Source organism: Nomia melanderi, chromosome 7 (genome assembly GCF_051020985.1).
Source record: "Nomia melanderi isolate GNS246 chromosome 7, iyNomMela1, whole genome shotgun sequence".
Taxonomy (NCBI): Eukaryota; Metazoa; Arthropoda; class Insecta; order Hymenoptera; family Halictidae; genus Nomia; species Nomia melanderi.
The window spans coordinates 4,050,441-4,073,837 of NC_135005.1; the positions used below are offsets into that span (position 1 = coordinate 4,050,441).

Genomic DNA, 23,397 nt, shown 5'->3' on the forward strand with positions numbered 1-23,397 from the left:
TACGAATAAGAAAAGGAACTTATTTCTACGTAAATTGCAGTTTCACCAATACTTCCATTAAAACACGAATTGAATTATTTTATTTCTAATCTCATCGACTCAATTCCATTATCATAATCAACTTCCTCGCTGTTAAACATATCTCAAACAAACCCTCCCCTTTAGCAGATAAAACCACCCCAAGGAGTTCACACTTGTGCAGGGTTTGAAGCGCAAATACACTGTTAAAACAGAAGTCTACCTCAGCGGCTCGATTCCACTGTTACCGCGTTACGAATAGGGAGCATTAACGTAACTTTCGAAAACATTAAAACTTGAACCTGGGTACAAGTTCACGGGAAATTTGTAATTGGATCAGCGATGCAACATGAAAACACGGTGTACAAAGAGGTACGATCTTGCCGGAAGTATAAGGGAACTGGTTTCGGTGGAAACGAACGGCGAAACTTCGTTAAGGAGGGAGTGATTGAATAATTAAGTAAAGCCGGGAAGACGTTATGTTTAAGTTGGCTGGCAAACACGGCGGGAGGAGGATGATCAGCATCGATCCACGGTAATGTTTTACCGGAGATCCTCGCCCGCCAGAATATGTAATTTGTGGCGGCAGTGGTATAGCATGACGCGTAGTCAGACCTGTCCGCGATTCGATTGAATCCCAACGCCCGGATATTGCAATCGTCGAAGAATATTTGATTTCCGCATAACTAGGATCATTCATCCGTTGATCCGCACACTGATTCCCCCTTGTTTTTGCACGTTGCTGAAATTTCGATCCGCTTTACATCTCATTATTGTTGAGACGAATGAAAACGAAACTTCCACTTATTTAATTATAGTGTAACGCATGTTTTAATTTTCTTTTTTGTGTCTTATAATATTTATCTTGTGATGAACATTTTTATAATATTTGGAATATTTAAAGAGAATTACAATAAGATGAGTGATCCTCATACGGAAATTTGTTTATTAAAACTGGAAATTGTATGTATATCTTGAATATAAATAAAAAAATTTAGGAATATTTTTTAGTGCTTAACGTTTGTAACAATGCTTCTAGATTTTAATCAAGTATGGAGAATTGTAGATGGAATGTATATGAAATATTTTTTCATTAAATTAAACCATTATGGTTAAGTATCATTATTTTACAGGTGGAAAATAATATTTAGCGAAGATTCAATATTTTTCTTGCTTTAAATTTATTCTGAATAATATAGTTAAATATTGCATGAACAATAAATCAATAAAGACGAGTAACTTAGTTACTGTAATTTACTTCTTTGTGTTGTTGTGTGTTTTATCTGTGTGTTGGTGCAATCATCTAACTTTTCACACTTAAAAATAGAACATTCCAGTAAGTTTTCATAGTCATGTTGAATTAGTTTGTGAGTATATACTATTCCTTTGACTATAATCATATCACTTGGGTCCGATGACATGTTCATAGAGAGTCGTGAACACACTTTTACAATGGCAACATTGTCCGTCGGTTCGACACCCCCTTGTTCCTTTCAGTGATTGTCAGCCGGCCTTACGATGCAGTGGGGATGACGATGCAATTATAAAGAGGTCGAGAAACAGCGATTGTGGTAACGAAGACTTTACATTGCCCGGACTTTTCTTACTGACAATGAAATTAATGTGTTCAGATAAACATTGTCACAAGTAATTAAACCAAAAAAGTTCTATTAACGAAGTGACTCAAATCAAAATAAAATATCAAATACTACGCTAATCATTGACAGTTTTAAACAAGTTCTATTAATGAAGTAATTCAAATAAAACTAAAATATTAGATGCAATACTAACCATGAACACTTTTAATATATAATTACCTAACAGATATTTTAAATGTAATTAATTTTAAAAGAAGTAACTTGTTCAAGTTGAAGTTTGTTTACAGTTTCAGTATTTTTGGTTAGAGGACAAAACTTCTTAAGTTACATGGTTGTCATTCCAAAATATTGCATTAAAAAACTTTATTCATCGATAATTGGCAAAAATTTTTGGTATGTTAGCATTTCTTTATTGAAAAAAAGCGATATAATTGCTTTTTGATTTCATTGTATCATCACAGATGTATGATATTAAAGAAACCTGAAAAACACGCTGTTTTTCAACAAATTGTCTTTCAAATTACAAAAAAATAATAATTCAGACACAAATTGAACTCCAGGGATCGGATTGTGTGGATACAAAAATTAAGTCCTTACAAGTATAAAGTAGAAGTAACAGCAAATGCTATGATTTTTTCCAGATGCTAAATGTTAATTAAACGAGTGGTATGCTTGAAATTATGATAATATTTAATTGTTGTTTTTAGTGAATACGAAATTTATGCATATGCATTTTAAGTATTTACAAGGAAATTTAGTAAATACACTTTTGTATGCACATAGAATTGAGTGTTTACTTACAAAATCCCTAGTAAAAGCTCTTATTTCTTTTTATGCATACGATCCATTGTCTTGTAACCATAATTACCGACGCTAAATAAATGAAAGTCGGCGAGTTAATAACGTGCATTATGAGCGCCACATTCACAATGCCCGAGTCTTTTCATGAGCGTACACGAGTGTCGTTTGGTCGCTTCTAATTAATTCTTCAAACAGTTCTTGAACAATGCGAAGGCCACCGCGATATTTGCAAGCATTTCATTGTTCTTTCCCTCGCTTCCTGTCTTCTTTCGCTACTGATGGCTTCGGTATGGACGAATTTCATTCCCCTCTTCTCTCTCACATTCCTGACGAACTTTACATAACATTTGTTTTTCTTCTTTCTCTTATAGAATAACCCTTCACAATTTAAGGCTACAACCATCGAGCTCTCAAACTGACTATTTGTAATTGTCTTGTACATATCACAGTTGCGTATTTATTGAAATTTTGATTGATTTATATTTTAGTTTACATGTAATAAAATCAATTTATTTCATAATTTTTCAGAAAAATCACCTATATCTTTTTAACTAAAAAAAAGATATCCAAGAGTCCTCTTGACTCATTTGGTAGTTTTAGTAATAATTTTTAAGTTCCCTGAACATATCAAGCAAGTCCATAAATTATTCGCACTTGAGTTATATGTATGATCTTTATCATAATAACCAGAATCCCCTGAAGAAAACACGATTAAAAAATTGCTCGTTAAATACTAAGAGGCTGTAGATAGTAAAAGTAAATGCATCATTAATTAAAATAGTAAAATATGTTTTACTGGAATAGTTCAAATATTCCCCTAAAATACGAAAGGTTTTATGTACTAACATAAAATTATTACTATCTGTGGATCTACGTGTAAATTGAAACGTTTAAAAATATAACAGTAAAAATAGAGTTACCGTAGAAAATGATTTTTCATAACAAATACCATAAAAAGCATTACAATTTGGATATTTCATACATTGCTTCGTATCGTGTGCATTCTCTGAAATTGTACAGCTTCAAATTTCCCGTGAAAGCATAAAAATCCGTGGTCTAATTGTTACCCTCGCGAAATGCTGCGCTTATTGCCGCGCGTATATCGCAGTTGGAAATCGTTAAAGTTCGCAGCGGCTCGGTACGGTTTCATCAATCATCTCGTAAGCGAGCATTAATAATCGTTCACTATTAAATATGCATTTGTTGTTTGTCAGCGGCCCGTTGCCCCTCATCCCTCGCGCTGCTTTGGCACTCCTTTCCTTGCGACAATTTTCTTTTCCCGCTCGCGTCGCCGTTTCAATTTGTCAGGCAACTAATTGCCGGATCGCAAAAACGCTGTTTGCTCGGTATTCCCTTTTTTTTTCTTCTTCGAATTGGGTCGCCAAGATCGTCGACCCTTCTCGTCCCTTTATCATCGCGCGTCGCGACGCGACGTGAAAAATTTATCGAAACTGAGCTGGACAAACAGAGAACCGCGCGAACGCAAACCGAGCTCGTTTCAGCCGATCCTTTAAAACGGACTGCCTCTTTAGAAGATGCTAGGTTCATTGACTTTAGGGAATGCGGTGAACTGTAGTCATTGAAAGTCCATGATGGTGTTCAGATTCAACTCTTTGACGCTGAGTGTAAACATAATCCGAAATATTCATGCAGCTCATTATTATTTGGATGAATTCACATGTTTGATATTAGGTTTATAGGCATTTATTATGTATTTTCTTGTATTAAAATCGATTATATTGACGGATATGTTATCGATGTAATTATTGAAGGGTTATTAATAGATTTTTCAATGTTTTTGTTATAATACATTTCAACGATGATTAATAGTTTTTCTTTAAATAGCAATTTTAAAAGATTGGTCCGGTTTAATATTCAACGATAAAATGCTATTATAGCTGAAATTTTACTTCATGTAGTATTTGTTTTAATGTTATTAATGGATACAATGATTGCTAATACTGAACTTATGAGTGTTTATTTGGGCGATAGTATATGAAAACGTTATTATACGACGTATCAACTTTTTTCACTGTAATTCACTTATTCGCTTATTTCACTGTAAATGCAACAATAATATTGCTATATAGTTTCCTTTAATTGTAACTTTTCATAGTTATGGAGATTTATTGTTTTAAAAGTGCAATTAATACTGCCACTGAAAAGTTGATAAATAGTTTTTTAGTTTCTAATTGTTAGTTTTTAAAGAATTATTTTACAGTCGCGAGCGAACAAAGTATTAAAATACAATAAAATTATTAGAAGTTCATTAAGCGTATGTCTTGCATATAAATCAGTCGCAAATGATATGTTGTTATAATAGCCTAACTGTGTTAGAAGTTATATCCTTCTAATATTGGAAACGTAGAATGATTTCGTAGCGATTTGACGAGTGCGTCAAGTGTGAACGGTTTAGAAGATTTTATGCGAATTTTACTTTGAATCGGTGTCTCATTTATGTATTAACGTCACAGTAAAATTATGAGTTTATGAATGAAGTTTGCGTAGCACATTCATAGTATTGATTGTATTGCTTTTAAAATTGGAAAGAGAAAGCTTATTCTTTAATGAGGTCACTATCTCGTCAAACTTATGAATTCATTAATCCCAAAGAATATATCGCTATTTACAAATATTACTTTCAGTATTAGAAATGGAGAAATTCGAATATAAATATTAAATATAAATATTCGGAAATTCATTTGTAAAAATTGAAATTGAAGATAAATTACTTTTCCTATTTTGGATTTGGTAATAGAATATTAATATAGGTTTACTTTCTTATTGACAGACTTTCAAAGCGTATATGAATAATTATGCTGGTAAATCCTTTTAATCTTTTAACTTCTGATTTTTTCTTTTCTTCTGTTTAATTTCGAAAGAATTATTTTATAATGAACAATTTCATTCCTATCTATTCATAAGCCATAAAGAGTATTTTCCTTTGATTGATGACAATTTATTAGCATTTGTATTCATTAAACCCATTATAAAGCCTTTGTCATGAGTTTAACTCTGTAAGTCAAAGGGGACACGAAACAAGGAATTTAAGAGAAACTAATTGTCACAAGAAATTACTTGAAGACTCTATTACACTTTCCTGAATATTAATTACGCTACTCGGTTATACAAAGGACTGTTTAATATCCATGATTCTTTTATAACAAATGAAAGCAATTCAGAAGACAAGAATTTATGCATTTCTCTCAATTACATTCTCATTGTACAATATTATCACTAAACATATTATGCCCGATCAAATGATCGATTATAAAATTAGATTTAAAATTCTGCATTGTTTTTCGTTCATTTAATTTTATATCAATTCATATATTCTCTGATCAGTTTCCCAATTTTTCAATTTCTTTTTATTTCTATTTTCACTGAGAAGAAATGTATTGTTTCACCTGTTTGCCTTCTGTTCATAACCGATTATTTGACCGATTGGAGTGGGACCTAATATATTAGGTCATCCTATAAGTAATGTTTCTTTCATGTCAACTTTTAGTGTAAAAAATTAATATTTCCGTTTTTTTTTTTAATCGTCGACATATTGATCGTCGTTACATATGACATTTCCTTATTTGTTGGATGACCTTTTAATACTATTTCCAAAATGGCATTAAGAAATATTCTACGAAATAAGATAAAAAATCACATTACTTAATTGTATTACCTAATGTATAGTCAGCAACAAAAGTATTCGAACATTATAGTTAGATTTTTTATTGATTATATTAAAAACGCACGATCAGCAACTATTTCAGTTGGTTTGGTTATTAACCTTTAAGTATGGACGTGCGGTTACACAGACCTCTATATAAAATATCTGAAATTTTCGTTATATAGCTGCCACTATTGATATGCAGAGATATTTAAATAAGTAAAAGCAAATAAATAAAATAAGTTTTTTTATTGGTTGCAACAAATGAGAGTGTTTAATATAGTCGGTAATTTTCAGACTTCCATACTTAAATGCTGAATTATTTGATTTAACCCCTTTGTCCTTAAATACGTATTGTTTCCCTAAATCAAAGAGACAACCAAGAACAGCTGCTTTCAAGTGAAATCGAAGCTTTTTAGTGAAAGAAATAAGATAATTTATTTATTTTATAACTTACTTTATTTTTATAGCATTTTATAGATTTCCAGTAATTTAAAATGTTCGTGTACCATTCGGGGAGAAAGGGTTAAATTGTGTTGCATATATATCACGAATGCAACTTGTTTCAATAAATAACAGTATACAGTGTACAGTTTTTTAAATTAATTTATTTCTTTCCACGCTGTTCAAATACTTTCGTTGCTGACTGTATAAAGTGTCAGTATCTTCAGTGTACATTGAAAAGTCGTTTGGAAAACATTAAAAACTCCCATCTGCCATTTTGCGTAAACGAACGCATAAAATTGTCTACGCGAACATGTCAAAATTTTATTCCTCCAGGTATAACTAATTTTAACACGGACGTCCCTCATTAATTTGAGAGACAGATATTCCGAGTATCCGAGCCCGACACCGTGTCACGCGATGCTACGTTATGGTTCATCAATTAGGCCGTTTCATAGGGGCGCGTACAGGGTTTCGCGTTCGCGTCCAGGCGTCGATGAGCCGTTAATCGCCGGCAATTAGATCCGATTTAAACCGGAGTTTGCATACTTTAAATGTTTTAAACCGGCTCGCCATTGCGGATCGACGTATCGGTCGCGCGACATGCTCGTGTTATCCCACCTGAATTATCAAATTCGCGCGGAATCCAGGGAATTCTCGGGTCTCGCAATATAGCAATCGAATCGTATCCATTAGCGTCATTGATAATTAACAGCCGGCCACTGATTCCAGGTTACCTTATTGGCGAGCGCGTACACTCCGCGAGCGTATCTCTTGTTCACCCCGATTCTCATCCGTTCATCGTTTTTTTATTGCTCGTGAAATTACAGCTGCGAGCTAATACTTCGATCGCCATCGATTCTTTTCAATTAATCTACTGGTTTTTCATTGCAGATTTTAGTACCCTAAGTGACTTTTTTTAATAGGTACCGACTCGATTCGGTATTGGAAAGTTTGAAATTACTTTTCGTTAGAGTTTGAAGTGATTGTACGCGATTATTCGTTTTACTGATTGTGTGGTGCTTCTTTTAACGGAATATAGCTGTTTGATTTTAGAGGAAATTACAGTTCTCAGATTTTGATATAGTGTAACCATGGTTGATGAATATAGTCAATTTTTTACTATGATACGTTAATAATACAATATTCTAAAGTGTTTTAATTGTCATATTTAAGCTTAAAACAGTTTTCAAATGTTCTAAGCGTATTTGCAGAGTGTCTTTGAAAATTTGTAGAAGCTGTTATTGAAGATATACAACTTTAAGGAGTAATGATGACCATTTAGTAAAATAAACAATTATACATGAAAAAATATTTAAATATTGTCCTACTTTTAATATTTAAATGTGATATCGTAGGTAGAAAATCGAATAATTTTGCCTACTGGTTTGATGGCAGTTAATGCACTTTTAGAATATTTAATACTTTTAATGCTGTGAACTTTATACTCAAAACACGAGAGTATACATTTTACGCTTCGATAACCTTTATGATAAAATAGTTTTCGAAACATACAGAGAATCCATTAACATAATGATTTCTTACACAGTTTGCATCAGCAAATAGAACGACAAGAAATATGCATTATCCAAGTTTTATCTAAATAAGAACTAGTATTTACTTAATTTTCAGTTTAATTCCACGCCTTAAATGCTTTCCCAACGTCTGCTAACAGCTTCAGAACTTCCTACTACGTCTCAGTACAAAACGAATCGAAAGTGTTTGAGTATAAATCGTACAATGCTCAAATTATCTCACAGGAATCTGAAAAAAGCGTTCTTTGAAGTCGCAGAGAATCTTCTATGAAAGCAAAAAGAGAAAAAGTCTTCCCGTTTGATGTTTTAACGGAGAGACGCGAGCCCGCAAAATAAGGGATTCACATCGCAGAAGAGATCCCCGGAACGGTACTCCAATTCGCGATGATTATCACAGGAGTAGAACAAAATAAACACGGTTTAATGAGGAGGAAAAGCACGAAGCTGTATTCGATTGAGGTAGCGCGGAGAGCGAAAATTTCTCGAGGACCTATCCACGGGGTGAAACTGGCTGCTGTGCGCGCCAGTTTGAAAGCCCTGGTGCCGCGATATTACAAGGTTAGAGGTACGCGAGCGCTGCTCGCCGCGAAATTGGGATGTCTTTTCAGGAGTTATGCTCTTCAGCCGTCATTCATTGTGTCAAGAAAGAACGGAGGAAAATAAATACGCCCCGTGTAACAGCATTGGTAGCTGTGAGAGAGCGAGAGGGGTGAAGAAGAAAATAGAGACGGAAGTAAAGGGGGAAATGTATGAAGAGAGAGTTAAAACGGGAAAAAAGAGGGAAAGATACAGAATGAAATAGAGAGAGATAAAGAAAGGTACAGAGAGGAGTGACGGGGATAAAGGGGGAAATATGAAGAGAGATGTATCGAAGGAAATAGAGAAAAAGATGAAAAGAGAAATATATGAGGAGAGAGTTAAAAACGGGAAAAAGAAGAAAAGATACAGAATGAAATAGAGAGAGATAAAAAAGGACACAAAGAGAGGAGAAAGGGATAAAGATGAAAATATGAAGAGAGAGAGAGGTATAGAAGAAAATATATGTAAAGAAGTAAAGAAGAAAATAGAGAAAAGAGAGGAAGAGACAAAGACGAAAATATAGGGGGGAAGGTAAAGAAGGGAATAGAGACAATGGAGAAGGATAAAGAGGAGGATGCAGCGAGAGACGAAGAATGAAATAAAGCGAGGGATAGAGAGGAAAATATAGAATGAGATAAAAAAGGAAATAGAGAGAAGAAACGAAGATAAAGCGGAGAGTACAACACGAGATAAAGAATGAAATAGAGAAAGTGAGAGATGAAGAGGGAAACAGAGGGTGAAAAAGGAAGAAAGAAAGAGAGAAGTAAAGTGAGTGGCGTAGAAGGATGGTGCGAGGGTGGAGCAGAGGGAGAATCAGTTTCGTCGGATGGTCGTCGCGTTTTACGTTTCCGCGGGAAAGTAGGTCAGCACCAGCCGAATGACTTAGCACGTTTTCTCCCGTTTCCGTGGCAGACGATTCTTCGCTTTCACGGCAAAAACACGTCTATTCGCGGCCGCGCGCGAGCGCCGTTTTCAATTCCTGTTGGTCCTGGCCACGCCGGCCTTCTTCCGCTCGCACGGGAATCGGCCGCGGAGACACAGGAGGAAGATGACGCGCGGTTAATGAGATGATCATTATCCGCTGTACTTCGGCCGAAGATCAGAGACTTTCGGATCTCCTTGAACGCTTCTGCCCGTCGTCTTTGAGCGTCTTGATCTTCGTGATTAGAAGACTGAGCCCTTTGCCGTCGGCGTGCAAGGGATTAGAACGAAATGAAATCTTGCGTGCGAAGTCTGACACGGAGATTTTGGTGGATCTCTTTAGGTGAGGATCTTTCGGGTGACTTTGTAATTGGTTGCCTGGTGGATCGGGGTTTGTGAATGTTAGTGCGCTTGGTTCCGCCGCTCGTTAGGACGAGGGAGATGTAATAATTGAGGAATTCTAAATCGAAGTAGTTTGAATTTGGGAATGTTGTTTTAAGTGGTGAAGACTTGGAGATAGTGATTTCGTACAATTTTGAATTGGAAATGTATTTATAACGACACCCGTCGAATATTCGATGGGTAGGTATTTTATACACTTTCTTGAGATGTAGATTTCTGTATGAAGAAGTTTGTATTGTTACATAAGTGTAATTGGTTGTAGTCGGTGAGTAAGAAAAGAAAAGAAATAGTTGCATATTGTTGAGTGGAGACGTAATAACAAGGATCAAACTGTTATTTCATAAACTATGTTGACACTCTTGATAACTGCAGAAGTGAACAGTGATGACTAGACTAAGGATCTTCATGCGGATTTTCATTTTCGTAGTTATATGTTGTGAAACATACATAAATAAATTTGAAATGTGAAATATAGAATTTTATTTCTTACATTAATATTTTCAGTAGGTAAAACATAATGAAAACATGAATAATGTTGATTAAAATTCGGAATATCGAATATATATGTATATTCTCTTCTGTGTCTAATAGATGTAGTATCATATCGAAAACTGTTTTGGGCGGAAAACACAGTACGAGAGTTAATCAAATTATTAAAAGGTTAATTAATGGGAAAATATTAATTAATGAGACATTGTATATTCATTCAATTTACGTTTCGAGTAAGTCGACCTTTGCCAGAACAATTTATTATAGAACACTGTAACGTAATTAACGTTCTCGTATTAATTGTCCTAATTAATAACTCAATTTAACTAGTTCATGTTTTATTTTGTATTGACCCAATTAAAGTAATGGCCCGATGATTTATAAATTTTAAATCTGCTTCAACCGATACGAGATACGTGTTACAACATTATTAAAGCAGAAACGATTCGAGAATCATTTTGAATCTGAAACGCTTTGAACAAAAAAGAAATACATTAATAACTGACGAACTGCTTAATGGGACTGGACCATTTTTTCCTTTACGTGCCTCTAAGAGGGTTGCCTCGGAATAGGGTCTGTTCCGTAGACCCTGGAGTGCTCTACATCAGAGATACCCAACTCATGAGGAGACTGTCTTCCATACAAAAAGTTGATAAATCGTCCTTTATAACAGGCAGATAAGAAGGGGGATCAAATATTATGTATACTAACTGATCATAGTGTCTGCTAATGCTTAGCAGACATTTGCACATTTCAGAAACAACGTGATGAATTCCTCTTTTTAGAATATTTGTCAATTTCTAAATCTTTCATATAATACACACCTTACATATGTAGAAATTCACTTTAGTCCCTATTCAATGAAACCAATTAATTTTATTTCTGGGGAGTTCAAATTTTTTATATCTTGACACTAAGTGTTAGTTTAATTTGAGCAATAAACGTATTCTATCATTGGTTATGAAAGGAATAAAATAATTATAATCGAACAGTAGCGTTTCAGATAATTGAAAATGAATATTGGGAAAATACACTGTCGCTAAAAGTTGTAAGCTTCTTGGTTCAATGAGTCGCTTCATTTAAGTTTTCGTATGACAAGCGTTTCAAATATGTTAAATTACTGAAAAGGACTATAATAATTGTAGATGCAGTTACGATAACTCTTATTTTATTTTATTTCGTAAATTTTTAGCAATAATACATAGTATTCACTTTAAAATATATTAATCTACTCGCGAAGCTAGCGTACTTCCTCTAATACATACACTCGATCTGCCTTTATATTCACATAGATTTTATGCATCAAACTAAATATTTCAGAAGACGTTCGCAGACGTCTCTCTGCCAGCAGCAAACACTGTTCACCAACCCACGCTTCCCATTTCCAAGTCCCTGTCGCGAGCATCGAGCATCGTTTCAACGAAGTAATCCCGCGCGCCGGAAGCCGAGGACCGAAGAACTGCCGATCCTCTCGAAGTACGTTGCTGACCGCTATCCGACCAACCGAGACACGTTGTTTCGTATTCCGTGTGTCCCGTGGACGCCATTTCAGCCACCTTTCAATCGTGAAATCGGGGTCATAGACCGCAAAGACGAGGACGAGCGATTTTTATTCGTTTATTTCAAACACTAATACGAAGAGTACGGTAAAATGGAAATTATAATAAATTTGATGATGTCCTTGTTTCAACGAAAGATATTAAAATTATTGACAAAATTCTGCGTTTAATTCTTCAGCAAAAACTCCATACGTCCCATGGACTGCCACTATTTCACATATAATCGAGCATCATTAGTTTTATTTTTGTATCATACCATATTGACTTATTCAACTTAACTATGTTTAGGAACTGTTCGTAGTAGTTTGTTTGAATCTGTTACTGGCGAACATTTTTTTAAATATTCAAAACTTTCGCAATAGGGAGTGCTGTGAGCGACATTGAAAATTTCTGCAAATAACACCGCCACCAAAAGATGAAAACGTTTACTATACCTTTTAAACGTTTTAGCACATTCATATAAACAGTAAAATTTTTATAAACATTTTCCGTAAGCTAAGCATTTCTTTGTAATGGAAAATTTTCTAAAGAATTCTAGTAACGACAAGTGGCACTCAAAAGGTTAAAACACGGAAAGAATAAGCAACGCAACCTCGGTCGTTGAATAAACTTCAACCACCAAAAATGAAGGAAATTTGATTTTGCATAAAGAGTCACACCTATTCATGACCATCAATTACGACGATATAAGAAAACAGACAAACCGACGAAGAAACAAAAGACAAAGGATATAGAAACGTCAACGAAGACAACGAAAGCAAGATATTTCGGGTCGAGGTTGGTACGGTAGCTTGAAAAAGGGAAAGGAAAATAGGGGTGACCGAGAACGCTGGGGATGAAGATGAAGAAGGAGGGTGGTCCAAAAAGGGCTGTTCCACTCGATAAGAAAAAGAAGGTTGATGTGTGGCGGTGGTCCACGACTTGATCATAGGATGGGGTAGGGTGGGAAGGGTGGGTTGTGGAGGAGGGCGGTGGTAGCGACAGCGGTGCGAGAGGGTGGCAGCGTAGGAGGATTTGGAGCTCTGCCACGTCGGGAGCACCCTCCTGCTCGAGAGCTCTACTGCGATCACCGATACCACACTACAGAACGTCCGCGGTTGGTACTCGTAGGGGTTTGGAGGAGGCTACAGAGAGGCACAGCCCTCGAGGAGAAAACAGGTGGAACGACCCGGACTGTGCTTGCTGGAAGAGCGTAAATATTGATAATCCCTTCGACTATACCTAACTGCCCTCTTCCGACCTCGCTGGATTAGATAGCGGCACCCCGGATCAAAACTGTTCAGACACAACACATTGCTGCCTCTTCCTTAAGTATTTGAGGGGGTGTATTCTGGTGTAGAAAAGAATTTTGGGGTAGTCTTCGGAATTTAATTTTTGCGATGAATCGAACGTTCCTGTGCAGAGCGGCGGGAATGTGAATAGAGTTACATGTATCGATTGCATTTAATTGTGTAGTCGTATGCTGTGTTACTAATCGTTTGTGTAATGTAACATTCGAAGATTACTACTTGATTAATGAATGTATTTAGATGAAAATATGTAAATGTAACTATGTATTTAAAGTTTCTTTTCAGTGTATAACTTCGTATATGTAAATGTGAATATACAATATGTTTAATTTAGATTGGAAACCAGATTGTAACAGGAGATGAAGGCTATTAATGAATTTCATTGTAATTAATATTTAATCGATGAACCGTTTTGTTTGCTTACCAGAATATATTTATGTAATATCCTTGTACATTTACGGGATAATGATTCAATGGATAGTGTGTGTCATAATTGTATTTCCATACGGTGAAGTAAAATTATTTACGTAGTACAGTAGTTGTTGTGTGATGAAACTTTGTAACGATCCAATTCCATTGATCACTCGAGCAAACATTATGTTGTTTTAATTTACTGAAATATATATATATTTTTTTTTTATTTAAAAATTAAATTCTAAAACTTTATAACACACACACACACACGCATATATATATATATATATATATATATATGTATGTATATATGTATGTGTGTTATAAAGTTTTAGAATTTAATTTTTGTTTACAATTTTCTTTGCCTCTGCAGAATGCGCAGTTCCTTTCCTCCAAGTAGAATAGACGATTATGGTCAGACACATTTTTCTTCGTGCTCGGAAGTATACACATGTAATTAGTATTCAATTTTAATTCTCGCTGAAACCAAGCTTCGCACGAGAGAACTTAATTAATTTGTGAAAATGAAACCTTATTCGCAGTTTTTATTACTATTAAGCTATTGTGCATTCTGGATTAATTAAAACCACCAGTTACGATATTTCACACACTGTAGTTTAAAATATGAGTCTCGAGTGCATTAGCTGCCATGCATAGCGTTGATATTCCGTTCTAGAAATGAATCGTAATTGTACAATAATTTTCTGGCGGGCAAATATCGCATGACCTCGTATGCCGTCGAATACACTGATTAATGTGTGTGCCCATTACTCACAATTTATACTTGACATAAGCACTAATAAACGCCAGAGTGTTATTATTTATTTTCCATTGAAATTAATGTCTTATATCAACCAACTTATATCAAGCTATTCCAGGAACTATATACCTGATTCCATGCCACTGCCAATAATTATAAAGAATAATGACAGTAGATGTAACCAGTTATGATCAAATACGCAAACTGAATGATCAGTCAATGAAATAAGACTAGACATACTCCCAAATTTTATTTTATCTCCACACTAAGTTTAACATGACAATTTTATTTGAGATTCACTATTTACTTTCACATATCAATATAATCCACTTCTTTCACAATTAGTTCTGATACAAATTAAGTAAAAGAAATTTTGTTACATTATACTTTGCTACAGTTAGATGAATAAAACGTTGTATAATGTATATGGATATTAATATAACGAAAAACTTAATCCATATTATCACTGTGCAACATTAAAAATAATAAAGTTAACTGCGTCACAAAATTAAATTAAAATGAAGAAATAACTACGTAACTTTAAGAAAAATATTTTTGATATTCGAACAAAGAATGTCTTTAATGCAGACATTCAAAAGAGCAGGTTCAAGGAGAAGCATCTGTAACACTCCTGCTTCATTTCGTGAAGATAATATCACCTAAATTCCCTAAACTCACAATGTAACTGTAAGATAAAATGTTCCGTAGAAATTTGAAACTGAATGGCGTACATTTTCTTTCAGCAATTCACATTGAAGCAACCAGTGACGCTATCAGTTATCTTTAGATGTTGATCTACTTTCCGGAATTCGTACATTTCAGGATAGCGACCTACATTAAGCTTCCTAAGATAATTTATATTATCTTGGCTCTTCGCATCACTCGTCGCTGACTCTTATTGAAGAGGTTAGGTTAATTCAGGTCCTTCGTAGTCTGTGTGTAAAGCGGAACTGCGCTTATCGCATCTTTCGTTAGAGTCTAAGATCCTATAGTTATCAGTAATTATGAAATTTCAACTTTCCTTCTTAATGTCTGCTTTGCGTAATGAATAATAATATCGCAAGTGTCTTTATCCTTGCCATTTCCTGTTTCCTGTATCAGAGAAAGTTGTGCTTAATTATTGTCATTTTTCTCTGAAACTGCCTATTTTCGTACGAGATTAGTAAATTTTCAGTCCGCGTAGATCGTAGATATACCGAGATCACGATTTTGTTAAAATTAAAACGGTTAATGATATGATTTCTGCCATTAGTGTCACGACCTTCATTTTTTTAACGATGCTCTATCACGTATCATTATTACCACTCCGTTTTCTTGCAACAGCTTCGAACGCATTTATTACAAATCTATTTGAATTTCTTTGAACTTATAGAATACCCGAATATATTTAAATTCGAACCAGACAAGGCATAGCATGCAGACCGAGCATTTAAATTACATTTGATTATTCCATATTTAAATTTACTATCTATCCCAAGTATATTATTGTTCTTTTCCCTTTGGAAAAATATTAAACTGCCTGATAAGAATATAAAGCGCTATATTACGAATATCATCGAATAATGTATTATGTTTTGCATATTTCTAACCTTTTCAGTGGTATATTCAGAAACAGAAATTAAAATGACTAAAATAGGAGTAGTTTTTGGTTTTCATAAAAATAATCGTTTCATATAACAAAGCCATATAATACAATACGGATAATATAAAACGTTGGGTGATACAAAAATTTTGACGTTTTTTGTGCGTCTTTGACAAAACACTTTTTTCCTCGAAATAAATAACGTTTTGAAACTATTATAACGCGTAGAAAGGACGCTTTTTCTTCATTTCTAGTTAGTTTCGGTTTAGCTAGCGAACAGTTCAGTTACCATTAAATTAACTCTAAAAAGTAAAAATGTCAAAACTTTTGCGTCAACCCAATAATTAGATGATTTCTCATTGGTAAATCCAGTATTCTTTATTGCATAAAATATGTTTCCATTCGGGCATTTAAAATCATGTTGACAAATGTAATTATGTGAAAAAGAAATATATACCATTAACCCTTTTCATTGACAATGAAAGATTTTAACGGAAGTCGCTGCGACCGGTTAAAGCCGTCACGAAAATAGCGGTCGAGAACTAAACGCATTAAACATTGTTGGAAAACGGCGCTCGATATCAAGTACTCGGATTGCAGAAACGTTTGCGGATTACACATATACCAAGCTAGTGGATCACGCGTTAATGCGAGAAGGGATGAGCCGGTACAACTAATTTCAGCGTCGCCATTGTTCTCGCGATGCTGCTGTCATTCTCGAGACACTTACTATACACCGATCAGAAACCATTCCTACCTAGCACACGCGATTACCTAGATATTTGTTCCATTTGACAAAGATCCTTGATTTTTATTTATTCTCTTTATTCAGAAACTATTTTTCCATTTCAATACATTATCTGCTGGCAGTTAATAATCAGTGTCTCAAATCTGAATCAATAAATTATTTAAGGAGTGTTATTCAATGAATATTAATAAGTTTCTCAATAACATAAGATTATAAGTCATTGAATAGCTTATTAATAGCTGCTTGATGCTTAACAAAGTGTTAATAGGTTGTTGCATCCAAACTATTCTTACTGAACGCGTTTTCTACTATCAATTGTTTCATTCTTACGAAATATTAAAAGAAGATAACAGAAAAGTATTGTCAATATCCTCGATATCAATTCAAAAAATGAAAACTTTTGATTTATAATAATTAGTGTTTTAAATATCGTTCATGTTGCGTATGTTAACGATACTTTTCATATTCCGTTCATCACTATGGCAATTACATTTGATTTTGAATGAATGAATTTGTTATTAACGATTGACTGGCGCAGAATTCCACGCGCTAAATCAGTTTCTACCAGTACTTAATACCTTTAAAACATTTTGCACGAGACAAAACATGTTCTGAAACATGAAATTTTAATCAGAAGCAGCGTCAAAGGTTAAAATAACGATTTGTTCCTTTAAGTTGAAATTTTGATAAGTCCTTTTTTAAAAAAAATGAGATATTTTTACAAAATCTTAATTTACAAATGAATTTAATTTGTATAATAAAAATTTAGTAGATCATCGGACATGTAGGGTTTCAACTACCACTAAGTGATACGTCTGACCATCACCTACTATTTCCACTGACAACTAGCGCGTGTGATGTTAAGATACTTACTTCCCACGCACCTTACATTCGCACTAATAACGTCACATCACAGACAAAATTCATTAACCTCAACACAAGTAGAAGGGGCCAACAGTAAATAGACCCTCTAGTAAAACAGTAATCACTGCACCTACAGCAAACAAGTTATTTCCTTCCATTTCCCCAAAAACCAACCACAACCCCTAAACAAAATTGACTTCACACCTTCTACTCTCTCTATACACAGAAAATCTAAACTCAATCTGCTTCTCAAGGAACATTCTTCCCAAGATAACAGCAAATGACAAAGAAAAAACACTTCTCAAAACATAAACCGTTCATCAAACACGCAACCAGCAGCGGTAGCATCGAGATCCGCGTAATACAGCACAACACTCGCCACAATTACCGAATAAACACGAGCGCTAAACACTCCGCATCGAGGTAGGGTATGTGTGTGTGTATGTGGGGGTGGAAAGGTAGAAGGCGTATGCTGTAATTAGAGGGACGGTCGCAAGATCGTCGTCGCGATAATCACGTGACAAATGAATTTTTTAACATAAACGGCGAACGCGTCGAGCCCATTAAAGCGCGAGACGACGCCTCGCCGTCGTCTTCGAGTCACGAGGGTGTGTGTCCGTGGCGGTAAGGGCGGAGGGTGCAGCGTCCGCGGGGCGAGCAGGGGTGCCGTCATTGTGATCATTGTAAGAGCGTGCGCCCGCTGGTGTGTGCCGTGGGTCCGGGCATGCAACGTAGGCTGCATGTTTCCGCTCATTTACATGCAATCACGAACGTGCATCCAGACAGCGGCGAAGGCTGTAGACCCTAGGCCAGCATTGTCGGCGTTGCCATGTCGAAGATAGATGATACGTTCGCGCGGCGTTCGCGTACATACGCGCACACTCTGACACGTGGCGCAAGAGCTCCCCGTGTCTAGCTATCATCGGACGGTCCAAGGTGGCTGGTCAGAACTGGCGTTCACGCGTATCCCCGTTTTTCATCCCTCCCGGTATATATATCGGTCGCCCATTAAAACCGTTTATCGACCAATTTCGTCTCCACTCGCGGACGGCTGCATGCACCCGCAGACGGCTCGCTCTCTCTCGCTGCTAGCTGGCTGGCTGGCTGGCTGGCTGGCTGGCTGGTTGGCTGGCGAGCGTGTAATCGAGATATAGGATTATGGATCATTAATTAAATCCCCAGCGTAGTCGGGGCCCAGCGTAGAATCAGCTGCGTCTATTGATTTACACCGCGGTATTTTAGCCGCATTAGGTACCGTTGATCAACTGGGACTCCGCGTTTCGGGTCGCGAAGAGATCGGAGACTTCCCATCGCAGCGGCACGCTGCGATTGTTGAAGTACCGACAGGGCTCTGGCTTCGGTGTGTTTGTTTCCGTTACATGTAGCAACTTCGTGGCCATTCGGGGAACAGCGGAAAGTTCAAAGAGACCCGCCGCAGCACACACGTCGAGTCCGCGAGCTGTTTTGCTGGCTATCGATTCAGACGGCTGGATACGTGCGTCTACGTGTTTCCCACCCGTGAATCGTAGGTATGCAAGTCTACTCTCTCTCAGCGGTATAGAGAGAAGCAGAGTTTTCGATTAACCGCGGACGAATGCGACGTTCTATCAAACCCGGTCGTACAGTCCGTATCTGCATCGGGAAGGAGATTACAACTATCAACACGGCAACACGATCAAAATCATCCTTCAGGCGATTGCTTACTGGGTATATCTAACTCATACTGGTACTCTCACTAGAATCATGTATTAGGCGTATAAGATGATAAGTAACGAATCGATGTCACCCCGAATGATGGGCAGAAACCGAAGAGGATGTCCGAGGGATTGATGAAAATGATACTTACGCGGCTTGGGCAAACGGTGCACGATGCGTGGCGGGCAGCAGCGCGACCGTGGCCGCGAGGAGGGCGAAGCTCCAGGAGGCGGCGTGGAAGGACATCATATTATCCGTGGCAGTAGACGGGCTGTGTCCGCTTCCGGGAGGAATCACGGCGGGTCCGCCGTTCACGTTCACGTCGAGGACAACGGCAAGGACGTCGGCGAGGACGTCAGCGGGTGTCCTGAGGCGTTGTTACCTGGCGCGTTGACCCGGCGTCTCTCTGCGTGCCGTCCGCGTCTCACCCTCCCCCCTTTTTCCTCCTCCTCCTCCTCCTCCTCGTCCTCCCCCTCCCTCCCTACACCCCTCCCACCCGCCCCGCCCTCCTACCTCCGTCTTGCTTTCTCCGTCTGCTTTTGCGGTCCCCGCTTTCTCTCCTACTTTTTCCCTTGCTCGCGATTCAGCTCGTCAGGTAACTCTCTATCTCACCCCGGTTCTTCGCTTCACTGTCACTCGCGTTCGACTTCCCCCCCGGTACACTGTAACAGCCTCCCGGAATCGAATCACCAACTCACACCCGACGAATCGTGGAGCTAACTTCTGCTGGTCCCGGAATACCGAACCGCGACTTGCACCCTGTGTTCAACGGTTTTTTCACTCGCGGGTAGGAGATCAGGCTCTTCCTCTCACCCGGATCTCTATTACGTTACGTTCGACATGTACGTCAGCGTCGCTTGAACGAGCGTTACACGTTTTTACGGTGTAGCCGATGCAGTCTCGGCTGGCTGTCAGAGGGTCGTGCAACACGCCCGTACACCCGGATCCTGGCGAAACTTCACGAGCAACGATCACGACGACGTAGACGGTTACTATCGGAACACTCGCGCGAGCCTCCGTCGCGAGCTTCCTCGAGGCACTATGTATGTGTGTGAATGTGTGTACGTGTGTATGTGTGTGTACGTGTGGTTCACGAGCGTTCTTCTAGGCTCCAGGCGAGTTCCGCTTCCAGAGAGACTGAGCTTGTTACTTTCACCTGGGGATCTTGGGATCGGGACGATGTTTCGGGGCAGCGAACGTGACAGAGGGGCTTGGCGGAGCAGGGAGACAGCGGCGAGATCCCCTTTCGCGGAGGATCCCCTCTTCGTTCTGTTCGTCCTACAAGGTCGGAGCCGCCTGCCCGACGAAGATGTCCTGCCGCAGGCTCCGCTTCCACGGGATCCTTCCTTCGATGATGGACATTCTTCTGTCTTCTCTCTCTCCACACTCTCTCCTCGGCCTGGCACTCTTCGCTCGCTCGCTCGCTCGCTCTCGCACTCTCTCTCGCTCTTCTCTCACGGGGACACTCGGTCAGCACCCGCGCTACACCGCTACGCGCTCGGGAGTGGCGGCTCTCGCGTCTAGCCCGGCCGTACCATCGCGCAAGCGCCCTTCCTTCCTCTCTTCCTGCCTGCTTCCCTGCCTATCTGCCTACCTGCGCTCGCCTGTCCACTTGTCTTCCTCTTTCGCCCCCTGATTAGCCCTCCCGAACTCGCTCCGTCTTTCTCCCTCTTCCTTTCTGCTGCTGGCTTGCTTCGAAACCGCCAAGGATGTTTTTCTACCTGCCCCGCCGCGCCTCACCTGACTGCCTGTTTCGCTGGGAGATGCGCTTCTTTCGTGATTATCGGCAGTTTCATTGTTCTTAGTTGGTATTGTTAAGGGACCTTTCGAGTTTTGTAGGGGTTGAAGAGGAACAGTTTTGGTTAGACACTTTTGGGATTGAATTGGAAGTATAGCGTATGTAAAGTTGCCTAGAATGTTTGTCATTCGAAATCACTTACTGAAATTTATTGAAATTAATTACTGTAGGATTTAAATTTTTTTCATGGTTATGACTGGACTGGCAGTGATTATGCGTTTATTACTTTTTGTACTGTGAATGACATGGTAAAATGAAGATTTTGAGGGCTTATGAGCTTAAGAGTTTAATGCCTGCGTTATTAGCGAACTTCAAAAATTCATGTAAGCATACACTTTTACGAAAGATTTTAGAGAATCCGTATTAAATAAAATTCAATTTTTATTTGCAATTGGATTTCATAAACTGAAGGTAAGGTAACTACATTAAATGCAATTAAAATGTCTATTGTATAATATTTTGTAGATTTTTATACGCTGCAAGCATGAGTTGCTTCATAATATAGTTACTAGAATCTCAATAAAGCTTTTTATATGAGGAACAGGATTTTCCTATGTTTTGTATTTTATAAATTTATTTCTGAAATTGTAAATTTGGTATGTCAATATGTCATTATTAAAGTTCAGTTTGTAAATCGGGACAAAGGATTTCATCAGTCACAAAATTGGAAAATGAAGAATATTAAATGCGTCGGTAGTTATTTTAAGTAGAGTATAGCAGTATTGGTCAGCCGCAATAACCAGTCGCTCTTAAGAACGTATATAGTCGAGATGAACTATCAAAGATAATTTTTTCTGAAACAATACTAAATTCCTGCAAAATTTATTTACCAGCTTCACCACTTTTCAATCTTTGTGCCCTTTTTATATAAATAAAGACGTTTATGAAAAATCAGCAACCATATGCACCATTACTACCTTCATATGGATCTTTCCTATTCCATAATTAGTTGGATAATGTTTCTAAGTTAAAAAATAATTATTTTATTTTTCAAAATTTCACTGCTATAATTAATTTTTTTTTAAAAGTTATATTAAAGAATAGAATGATATCTATAAATAACCGATTTTTATCTATGCAATACTTTGAGTAAAACGATTTCTTTTCATTTGAAATGTTTAATTTAATTTATTAACAAATGTTTTATTGATCTATGGAGTGCGTACATACATACATATGTTTGCTAATAGCTATTCGAATTTTGTACAGAAGTGAATACTTTTCATAACCTGAATGATTCATATTATATTTTAAACAAACTTATAATCTCGACTTTGATTCAGCTATCGATTGATTCAACTTCGTATTCCTTGTTTGAGGAAGTCTTCGTGAAAGATGGTTTTCAAGTCTTCTTGCCACTGCTCCTTTTTATCCTTTTCAGATTCGGAGGGAATGAAACGGGATATTTCCTTCCCCTTTCACAGAGTGAAGTCAGTTCTCCCGTTCTTTCTTCTTTGAAATTATAACAATGATCTTCTCATAACTTTTATTACTGTTTATTCGCTGTTGACACAGTTATTATTATAAAAATTGGAGTGCAACGAAATTCTTTTCTAATGATAGTGTACTTATAGAGAAAGTGATTGCCATGTATCGAAAAAAAATTAATTTCTACAATTTTTATTCAATTTTTCCAAGATTAACATAATTTGTGCATTACCAAGAATAATTCACCAGCCGTTGCAGTTTTCTTATAACTTCTGCAACCTAACTCTTCGTGTCTTCTAGAAAATAAAAGTAATGGCTCTTCTTGTTTCTTTAAGGGTGAAATCAGCACCTCTTTTTCTGTCTCTGCGATTAGTTCTTCTGATATGATTTTCTGCTCCAACTGTATAATTTTCTGGCTTACCACTTGGTCCACAAGTAATTCTCTCGTCGAAAAGTACAAAGTGAAGTTATTTTCATAGCTGTGTATAGTTACTAAATACTGAAACCTTTATTGAATTTTCTATAAAATCATTACGTTGTTTGTTTAATTAATTTTATTCTACTGAAAATAATTCTGATCTTCTAATAAAAATTTTGTACTGCAATTTTTCTATATTCAATTCCTAATACTAAATTTCAATTATGTTTATTAAGAAGGTTTATTAATATTAAACCTCGAGATTATAAACTTTCTAATTCCGGAACTATGATGTACAATGCATAGGGTGTTTAAAATATATGGGGCTTAATATAATACAATATTCATATTCCTCACAGGAGTGCTAGTCAAAAAGTTCTTTGCTACGCAC

The 23,397-nt window shown here is 37.0% G+C and overlaps 1 protein-coding gene across 14 annotated transcripts in view; it reads right to left on the reverse strand.

The window, feature by feature from the left end:
* The window catches only part of Rdl (Resistant to dieldrin), a 155,572-nt gene extending 135,741 nt beyond the window's left edge, over window positions 1-19,831 (reverse strand). For 13 of the 14 annotated variants that reach the window (XM_076369491.1, XM_076369488.1, XM_076369484.1 and 10 more), the window contains exon 1: window positions 19,514-19,830. In XM_076369491.1, the coding sequence (XP_076225606.1) occupies window positions 19,514-19,611 (98 nt within the window). In that variant the 5' untranslated portion in view covers window positions 19,612-19,830. Of the gene's footprint in view, window positions 1-19,513 lie in introns of all 14 variants that reach the window. The other variant, XM_076369480.1, reaches the window with a different exon arrangement.
* Between the last annotated feature and the right edge of the window lie 3,566 nt (window positions 19,832-23,397).